Source organism: Rhinopithecus bieti, unplaced genomic scaffold (assembly GCF_001698545.2).
Source record: "Rhinopithecus bieti isolate Rb0 unplaced genomic scaffold, ASM169854v2 scaffold_21531, whole genome shotgun sequence".
Classification (NCBI taxonomy): domain Eukaryota; kingdom Metazoa; phylum Chordata; class Mammalia; order Primates; family Cercopithecidae; genus Rhinopithecus; species Rhinopithecus bieti.
In genome coordinates, this window is record NW_016810386.1 from 193494 (window position 1) to 203629 (window position 10136).

General features: G+C 48.5%; 2 protein-coding genes across 2 annotated transcripts in view; one reads left to right on the plus strand and one right to left on the minus strand.

The window, feature by feature from the left end:
* ATF1 (activating transcription factor 1) overlaps window positions 1-1302 on the minus strand; it is a 63352-nt gene extending 62050 nt beyond the window's left edge. The window contains exon 1 of the mRNA XM_017891757.1: window positions 995-1302. The gene's annotated coding sequence lies outside the window, so the exon portion shown is untranslated. The remainder of the gene's footprint in view (window positions 1-994) is intronic.
* LOC108541999 (nascent polypeptide-associated complex subunit alpha, muscle-specific form-like) lies at window positions 42-7484 on the plus strand. Its single transcript, XM_017891758.1, has 2 exons — window positions 42-1050; window positions 7392-7484. The coding sequence occupies exons 1-2, from the start codon at window positions 523-525 to the stop codon at window positions 7416-7418; spliced, it is 555 nt and encodes a 184-aa protein (XP_017747247.1). The 5' UTR covers window positions 42-522; the 3' UTR covers window positions 7419-7484.
* Window positions 7485-10136: the final 2652 nt, after the last annotated feature.

Here is a 10136-nt window from a genome sequence, read left to right on the forward strand (position 1 = left end):
AAAAAAAAAAAAAAAAAAAAAAAAAAAAAGAAGAAGAACGCATTTCTGTTAACAAAAACCTCAGGTTAAAATGCATTCTGCGACATAAATACCTACAGACTCATCACAGGTGAGGCCAGTTTGACAAAGATGCCTGCCAGATCCACGCCGGGCTTCTAAAGCCTAAAGGTTCTCAAAGACTACCACCCGCCCAATCAATGCTCTCCAAAACACTAACGCCACAACCAGACATTTCACATTGCAGTCATTTCAAAGCGATTCAGCTGCCCGCTGCAAAGCATCGATGAAACTGAGAAATGCCGGGCTTCGTTTTACGACATACAAGACAAAAGAGAAAGTCACCCTCGGCTGGGTCGCCCATCCAGAAGGGAACAGACGCCCATGTGTCATTCCCAGCCGGGGGGAAAGCCGCCTACTATCCCCACTCTGTCTCCGCTGTCAGGCACATCTCTCCAGAACTGTCTGGGGCGTGCGCGATGCCGTGTGTCTGTTGCTCGCTAGACTGCAAGCTCCAGGAGAGTAATGGGCACCTCTTCCCTCAGGGTCGCCAGCGCCGACGCGCTTAGAGGACCCTGTCGCGGGGTTAACCAGACCCGGGTTCCGCTCGGCAGACACCGCGCCGAGGCCATAGCCGCGCCGCCCTCCGCCAGGCTCCTGGCCCAACCTCGAAACCACCCACGGAGAGCTCACGCCTGCGACCGCAAAGGGCGGCTTCTGAGGCGAAAGCCACCCCGCGGCGGGCGGTTTCCGGCTTTACTTTTATTTGGGAGCGAGGGGAAGGAGACACACTACTGGAAGGGCTCGGCGCAGCACCAAGGCACGGGGGCCGGAAGCGCGGGCGGCCCCTCCCCTTCCGCTGCGCCCCTCCCCCCCGCCACCACCGCGCGCGACCCCCACTCGGCGCGCGACCCGCTCTGCGTCCCCGCCGGCGTCACGTTCCCGCGTCCTTCCCCGCCCGGGCCACGGGGCACGTCCCTCCCCGCCCCCCACTTACCTGTGGCTGCTGCCGCGCCGCTCTCCAGGGCGGGAACTTCCACTCCCCCCTCCCAGGTAGCTCCGAATTCACTACCCACGTCCCCACCCCTCACGCAGCGGGGACTAGCCTCCTTCTCGGGGTCAGGTGGGGCGGGGAGAATTAGTGTCACTTAACAGCCAACTATCCTAAGCTACCGTTTCCTCGGCAGTCAGGGCCGCCACTGGCGGCATGATCTACACCAGGCCGGGGGCGGGGCCGGGGGGGGGGGCGCAAAACTGAGTACAAGTGTGTGCTGGAGCGAAGCTACGGCGCTGCCTCCGCGCGGGCCGCCGTCCTGCGTCACCGCGCTGCCCACGTGACGCGCCGCCATCTTGTACACGGTCCTGACTTGTGGCTAGGGGTGTCTCGGAACGCATTCCTGAGGCTGCTGCGAGAGGGAGGCTGCCCGCGGTTCCGTTTCTCCTTAGGCGCGGTACCCCGCCCCGCCCCGCCCCACGTCCGCTTCCGGAGGCCATGAGCTGATGGGTGCTCGCGAGAGGCCGTTTCATCGATGAGTGGCGGCGCTGTCAACTCAACTCCGGCCAGTTGACGTTGACCGACGCCGGCCTGTTCTCCTTTTGGAAGGCGAAATGAAGAGTGAAGGCTTTGACTTCCTTAGCTTTTTTTTTTTTTATGGAGATGGAGTCTCTTTTTTTTTTTCCCCCCAGATTGAGACGGGAGTCTCGCTCTGTGACCCAGGCTGTAGTGCAGTGGCGCGATCTCGACCCACTGCAGCCTCCAACCCTGGGGTTCAAGCGATTCTCCAACCTCAGCCTCTGGGGCAGCTGGGACCACAGGCGCGCGCCACCACACTCGGCTTGAAGAGAAGAAGACTCACTATGTTGCTCAGGCTGGTCTTAAACTTGTGGGCTCAAGTGATACTCCGCTTCGGCCTCCCAGAGTCTTGGGATTACAGGCGTGAGCCACCGCGCCCGGCCTTACTCGAAAGGTTTTTCTTAATCCCATAAAGTAACATTGAGTTGTGTCCTTTAACCCGTGTGGAAGGATTTTCTACAGAAACGGATTTACAATGAGACGTAACAAGGTGGCTGGGCGCGGCGGCTCACGCCTGTAATCCCAGCACTTTGGGAGGCACAGGCAGGCGGATCACCTGAGATCGGGGGTTCGAGACCAGCCTGACCAACACGGAGAAACCCCGTCTCTACTAAAAAAAATACAAAAGTAGCCGCGTGTGGTGGCGCATGCCTGTAATCCCAGCTACTCGGGAGGCTGAGGCAGGAAAATCGCTTGAACCTGGAAGGCGGAGGTTGCGGTGAGCCGAGATCGCGTCATTGCACTCCTGCCTGGGCAGCAAGAGCAAAACTCCGTCTCAAAAAAAAAAACAAAAGAAAAAAGAAACGTAACAGAGTGTTAATAAAATGTTATGCAGTTGTTTTAATGCATTACAAAAACTTTTCAGAATAGTTTTGTGTCTACCTTTCTGGAAAAGGAATTATGCCTTATTCTTAATTTTTAAAATTTCCTTGCAAAATGCTGTTTTATGGTTTTAATGATAGTAAACGACAAAAAATAAACTTTTTTAGTACGCTCTTGACAGAAAGTTCCAAAAGTTTTCTGAAATTTTGCTAGTTTAAGATCCCCAATTTAGGAAACTGATTTAGTGGAGAGAGCTTTTCCTATTTTGGGCCCTTTGGGTCGAAGAATGTGATATAAAGCCGAAGATTTACTCTGCTAGACCGTTTTAAGAGGTCACTAACGTTTAGCTATTGACATTCAGCAAACATTATTGATTACCTATTAAATGCTAGACCGGGGAACAACTGTTAAGTCAGTGTTTCAGCATTACTGAAAGAAAAGTGGCCTGTAAAGGTAAGGGAGGGGAAGTGTTTCTCAGGTATCAGCCTTCGATGATTAACAAAGGCCAACCTCAGTCATTCTGGAATCCAGAATATTGATGGCTGGAAGGCTGGTTGTACGAGTTTACTGTTCTTTGGTGTTTGGGTTTTTCTTCCGTGGACCACAGAATGCTTAACAAAAGTTGATCAGTAAAAAGCAGGGGAGGGGCCGAGCGCGGTGGCTCACGCTTGTAATCCCAACACTTTGGGAGGCCGAGGCAGGTGGATCACCTGAGGTCAGGAGTTTGAGACCTGCCTGACAAATACGGTGAAACTCCGACTCTACTAAAAATACAAAAATTAGCCGGACGTGGTGGCATGAGCCTATAGTCCCAGCTACTCGGGAGGCGGAGACAGGAGAATGGCTTGAAGCCAGGAGAGGGAGTTCATGGTGAGCTGAGATCGCGCCACTGCACTCCAGGCTGGGCAACAGAGTGAGACTACGTCTCAAAAAAACCCCAAAAAACCACAACTCAGTTGACAGGAAAAGAAGAAAAAATTATGCTTGTTCAACACTGCCCCTCAAAAATACTTCTGACTTTCTTTCTCATTGAAGTGTCATAGCTGTGCCTACCAGTCTTCTGAATTGTGATAACTAGATGAAAAAAAAAGGGGTCTTGATTCTGATGCATGCAGTTTATTTGAATAGTAACTTTCATAAACCGGATGGACAGATCTTTAATTTTAGAAGCAAGGAAAGTGAAACAAAGAAACTTAGGGCCATGGCCGGGCACGGTGGCTCAAGTCCATAATCCCAGCACTTTGGGAGGCCAGGGCGGGCAGATCACTCGAGGTCAGGAGTTCAAAACCAGTCTGGCAAAACCCTGTCTCTACCAAAAATACAAAAAATTAGCTGAGCATGGTGGAGTACGCCTGTAATCCCAGCTACTTGGGAGGCTGAGGCAGGAGAATCACTTGAACCCAGGGGGCGAAGGTTGCAGTGAGTCGAGATTGTGCCTCTGCACTCTAGAGTGGGTGACAGAGCAAGACTCCATCTCACAAAAAAAAAAAAGAAAAAGACAACGAAAACTTAGAACCAAACGTAATTTTTTTTTTTTTTTTTTTTTTTTTTTTTTTTTTTTTTTTTTGAGACAGAGCCTCTCTCTGTCGCCCAGGCTGGAGTGCAGTAGCGGGATCTCGGCTCACTGCAACTTCTGCCTCCAGGGTTCAAGTGACTCTCCTGCCTCACCTTCCTGAGTAGCTGGGATTACAGGCACTCGCGACTACGTCTGGCTAATTTTTGTATTTTTAGTAGAGGTGGGGTTTCACCCACCTGAAGGTGGGTGGTCTCAAACTCCTGACCTAAGGTGATCCACCTGCCTCGGCCTCCCAAAGTGCTGGGATTACAGGTGTGAGCCACCGCCTCCAGCCTAAAGTAAAGTTTCTTAAAAATAAACTGGGCAAGCCTGTGGTAGCACCACTTTGGCTCCTCTGGCACACTTTTTTGTTGTTAGAAAAGAGATGTGGCCAGGCGCATTGGCTTGCACCTGTAATCCCAGCACTTTAGGAGGCTGAGGCGGGCGGATCACCTGAGGTCAGGAGTTCGAGACCAGCCTGGCCAACATGGTAAAACCCTGTCTCTACTAAAACTACAAAAATTAGGCAGGCGTACTAGTGCGCATCTGCAGTCCCAGCTACTCAGGAGACTAAGGCAGGAGAATCACTTGAACCCAGGAGGCAGAGGTTGCAGTGAGCTGAGATTGTGCCACTGCAGTCCAGCCTGGGTGACAGTGCAAGACTGTCTCAAAAAAAAAAAAAGAAAAAAATTAGCCAGGTGTGGTGGCGTTCACCAGTAATCCCAGCTACTCGGGAGGCTGAGGCAGGAGAATCACTTGAACTCGGGAGGTGGAGGTTGCAGTGAGCTGAGATCACTCCACTGCACTCCAGCTTGGGCAACAGAAGGAGATTCCATCCCCCCTCCCCAAAATAAGAGAGGTTATAATGAAATGAATTTAATAAGACTGCCTATCCCATAGGGTTTTGTAGACTGAATTACTTTGATACATGTAAAGTTAGAGTTGTGCCTAGTACATAGTAAGCACTAAATAAATGTAGGAATTTTTTTTTTTTCTTTTGAGACGGAGTCTCGCTCTGTCGCCCAGGCTGGAGTGCAGTGGCCGGATTTCAGCTCACTGCAAGCTCCGCCTCCCGGGTTTACGCCATTCTCCTGCCTCAGCCTCCCGAGTAGCTGGGACTACAGGTGCCCGCCACCTCACCCGGCTAGTTTTTTGTAGTTTTAGTAGAGACGGGGTTTCACTGTGTTAGCCAGGATGGTCTCGATCTCCTGACCTCGTGATCCGCCCATCTCGGCCTCCCAAAGTTCTGGGATTACAGGCTTGAGCCACCGCGCCCGGCGATGTAGGATTTTTTTAGACGGTCTTGCTGTGTCGCCCAGGCTGGAGTACAGTAGCGCACGATCTCAGCTTACTGCAGCCTTGACCTCCGAGGCTCAAGCTATCCTCCCACCTTAGCCTTCCAAGTACCTGGGACTATAGATGTGCAACACCATGCCCAGCTAATTTTTAAAGTTTTCTGTAGAGATAGGGTCCCTCTGTGTTGCCCAGGCTGGTCTCGAGCTCCTGAGCTCAAGTTATCCACCTTAGCCTCCCAAAGTGCTGAGATTGCAGGCGTGAGCCACAGAGCCTGGCTGGAACCTTCTTGATGTTGGTCAGAGCAGCCTGCAAGTTTCACGCACCTTTCTAGGTCCCCAGGTAGTGATGGTGACTGAAGGTCTAAGGGCAGAAGAGTCAAACCCTTACCCAGAAAAAGTAAATCTGTTCACGTGAGAACAGATCACTGGCCCTTCTACGATGAAAGAAGCCCGACGTTGTCAACTTGCTGTGAAGTGGCCTAGTAGTCTTCTGAAGAAACAGTGCAACATTAGGAGCTCACTGTTGGTCTCTGTCAGTGTTTAGTTGAGGTTTCAGAGACAGTAGTTGTTAAATCAGTTTTAGTAAGTAGGAGGCCATGCATAGCCTCCACCTCTGCCACTGTGGCCGCTCGATTCATATGCTCATTGTGCCAGTTCCAAGAAGTCAATAGGTGGCTGACATCAACTAGCCAAGTCCAACCCAGGCTGGAGTGCAGTGCTGCATTCTTGGCTCACTGCAACCTCCAACTCCCTGGTTCAAGAATTCTCCTGCCTCCTGAGTAGCTGGGATTACAGGTATGTGCCACTCCACCCAGCTAATTTTTGTATTTTTAGTAGAGACAGGGTTTCAGTATGTTGACCAGGATGGTCTCCATCGCTTGACCTCGTGATCTGCCTGCCTTGGCCTCCCAAAGTGCGGGGATTACAGGTGTGAGCCACCACGCCCCACCATGACTTTCCTTTAATTTGGATCTCGTTCAATTTCACAGCTTTTTGTGGTTTTCAGTGTATGAATTTGCACTTTGATTAAATTTGTATTTATTTATTATTTTATTTTATTTTTTTTGGAGGCAGGGTCTCACTCTGTCACCCAGGCTGGAGTGCAGTGGCACCATCTTGGCTCACTGCAATCTCCGCCTCCCAGGTTTAAGCAATTCTTGTGCTGCTCATTGGGAAGATCTCCCTTGAGATTCTTGTGCCTTAGCCTCCCGAGTAGCTGGGATTACAGGCGTGCACCACCATACCTGGCCGATATATATATTCCCGGAGCCTGTAAAGGTGAACCCACTGGGACTGGCTGGGGGAAAAGAGGAAGATTTGTTCTAGAAGGAACTGTCTGAGGGATGATAAAGATTTCTGTACAAAGAAAGGGAGTAATCATCACTTGTTGAAAACATTGATTTTATTTTTTCCGGGTCTGACTAAAGAACAAGGTGTATAAAAAATGGTAGGTATCTGTTTAAATATTTAACTGGTTTTATAATAGCAACCTTTTGCTCTTAGGTTACATAGTGTTAAATATTGTGTACATTTATATTTTCCAATCCAATAAGAACTTTATATATATATATGTATATTTTTTTGAGACAGAGTCTTACTCTGTTGCCCAGGTTGGAGTGCAGTGGCACGATCTCAGATCACTGCAACCTCTGCCTCCCAGATTCAAGCGATTCTCCTGCCTCAGCCTCCTGAGTAGCTGGGATTACAGGCATGCACCACCATGCCTGGCTAATTTTGTATTTTTAGTAGAGACGGGGTTTCACCATGTTGGCCAGGCTGGTCTCAAACTCCTGACCTCAGGTGATCCACACGCCTCAGCCTCCCAAAGTGCTGGGTTTACAAGCGTGAGCCACCACGCCCAGCTCTGATTTTTCTATTTTTAGTAGAGATGGGTTTTCACCATGTTGGCCAAGCTGGTCTCGAACTCCTGGCCTCAAGCAATCCACCCACCCTGAGGTGGTGGATTTTGGTGGGAAGCATTGCTTCCCAAAATGCTGGGATTCCAGGTGTGAGCCACTGTGCCCAGCCTGTTTTTTACTGCAGGACACTTCAGTATTCCTGAGGAATAAGCACAGTTTCTCTTTTCCTCCCACTGGGATGTTGTCGGGTGAAGTCACTGCTCCTGCTCTTTGACATATTTTCCATGTAGATGATATGGACCTGGAAATCATGCTGATAGTTGGAGTAAGCCATTCCTAATCCGATGCCAGAACTGAAGGCTAATGGCCACACTCATCTTTTAAAGAAGGTAAGTAGGCCAGGCGTGGTGGCTCACGCCTGTAATCCCAGCACTTTGGGAGGCTGAGGTGGGCGGATCACCTGAGGTCGGGAGTTCAAGAACAGCCTGACCAACATGGAGAAACCCCATCTCTACTAAAAATACAAAATTAGCTGGGCGTGGTGGTGCATGCCTATAATCCCAGCCACTCGAGAGGTTGGGGCAGGAGAATTGCTTGAACCCAGGAGGCAGAGGTTGCAGTGAGCTGAGATCACACCATTGCACTCTAGCCTGGGCAACAAGAGCAAAACTCAGTGAAAAAGGAGGGAGGGAGGCAGGAAGGGAGGGAGGGAAGGAGGGAAGGGAAGGAAGGCTAATTCAAAACTAGTACTTATCATCATGGCCACATCTGCCAGGCACCAATCTCACTTCCTGCCAAGCTTCCACTCCAGCATCTCCCCACCCATGGCTTCCTATCTCATTTAATTTATTGAATACTGTACTGAAAGTGGAAAACAGAATGATTTTATGGGTACTCAAAAGTATGGTTCCTACTGACTGCATCACTTTTGCACCATTGTAAAGTTGAAAAATTGTAAGTTGAACCATCATAAGTCAGACTGTATTTTATTCCTTTTGGTGCTATTTCAAATGTAATTGTTTTATGTATTTTATTTTTGGAAAGTTCCTTGCTAGTGAAAGAAATAAAATTGATTTATATTGCTCTTGTATTCTTCAACCTTGTGAAAGTCACTTATTCCTTTTTTTTAGTGTTTTCTTAAATTTTAAAACATTTTTGTAGGTACATAGTAGGTGAATATATTTCTAGGGTACATGAGTTGTTTTGATACAGGCATGCAATATGAAATGAGCACATCATGGAGAATGGGGTAACCATCCCCTCAAGCAGTTATCCTTTAAGCTACAAATAATCCAATTATATTATTTAAAAATATACAATTAAGTTATTGACTATAGTCACCCTATTTATTCTAGTTGCCTATTCTTGTACAAGCCATTTTATCTGTGAATAGAGATAGCTTTTATTCCTCTTTTCCTCTGGATGCCTTTTATTTCTTTTTCTTGCCTAATCACTCTGGATAGACCTTTAGTACAACATTGAATAGAAGAGGTGAGAACAGACTTTCTCTTCCCTTGTTTCCAATGTTAGGGAGAAAGAGCATTCAGTTTTTCACTATTAAGTGGAGTGTTACTGAGTTTTTCACAGATGGTCTTTAACAGATTTAGAATTCACCTTTTTTTTTTTTTTTTTTTTTTTTTTTTTCCCAGAAATGCAGTCTCACTATATTGCCCAGGCTGGTCTCAAATTTCTGGGCTCAAGCGATCCTCCTGCCTCAGCCTCCCAAAATGCTGGGATTACAGATGTGAGCCACTGTGCCAGGCCCACCTTCATTTTTGAAGACAGTTTCACTGGATATAGAATTTTGAATTGACGGTTTTTAACTCCTAGCAGCCTCAATGTATTCTGTGTTCTCCTGGCTTCCATAGTGTTTAATAAGAAGTTGGCTATCATTTGTATCTTTGTTATCTGGTATGTAATATGTCATTTTCCCAGGCTTCTTTGAAGACTTTTGCTTTATTTAAGTTTAGCAGTTTGCCCATGACTCTGCCTAAGTGGTTTTCTTTATATTTATACTGCTTGCTGCTGCTTGAGCTTCTTCAGTCAGTAAACGTATGTCTTTCCAAATCTGGGAAGCTTTTGCCATTATTTCTTCACATATTTTTATGTCCCATTCTTTCTCTCCTCCATCTGGAACTCCAATTACAATAAGTTAGACCAAGGGCCGGGCGCGGTGGCTCAAGCCTGTAATCCCAGCACTTTGGGAGGCCGAGACGGGCGGATCACGAGGTCAGGAGATCGAGACCATTCTGGCTAACACGGTGAAACCCTGTCTCTACTAAAAAAATACAAAAAATTAGCCGGGCGAGATGGCGGGCGCCTGTAGTCCCAGCTACTCGGGAGGCTGAGGCGAGAGAATGGCATGAACCCGGGAGGCGGAGCTTGCAGTGAGCTGAGATCCGGCTGCACTGCAGCCTGGGCGACAGAGCGAGACTCCGTCTCAAAAAATAATAATAATAATAATAAGTTAGACCACTTAATATTTTCCTACAGGTCTCTGAGGCGCTATTTTTTTCTCCAATCTTTTTTCTCTTTGTTCTTCAGATTAATCTATTGATCTATCTTAAAGTTCAGTTATTCTTTTTCACCTGAGGTCAGGAGTTCGAGACCAGTCTGGCCAACAAACCTCATCTCTACTAAAAATACAAAAACTAGCTGGGCGTGGTGGCAGGTGCCTGGAATCCCAGGTACTCGGGAGGCTGAGGCAGGCAGAATTGCTTGAACCTGGGAAGCGGAGGTTGCAGTGAGCTGAGGTTGCACCACTGCACTACAGTGAGACTCCATTTCAAAAAAATAATAATAAATAAGTAAATAAAATGAAATAGCCGGGCGCGGTGGCTCAAGCCTGTAATCCCAGCACTTTGGGAGGCCGAGACGGGCGGATCACGAGGTCAGGAGATTGAGACTATCCTGGCTAACACGGTGAAACCCCGTCTCTACTAAAAACTACAAAAAAAACTAGCCGGACGTGGCGGCGCCTGTAGTCCCAGCTACCCGGGAGGCTGAGGCAGGAGAATGGCGTGAACCCGGGAGGC

Coding starts and splice junctions, on each gene's coding strand:
- LOC108541999 (XM_017891758.1), top strand. CDS start 523: ATGGGCACCTCTTCCCTCAGGGTCGCCAGCGCCGACGCGCTTAGAGGA. Junction 1,051..7,391: donor CTTCCACTCCCCCCTCCCAG/GTAGCTCCGAAT, acceptor TTTTCCATGTAG/ATGATATGGACCTGGAAATC.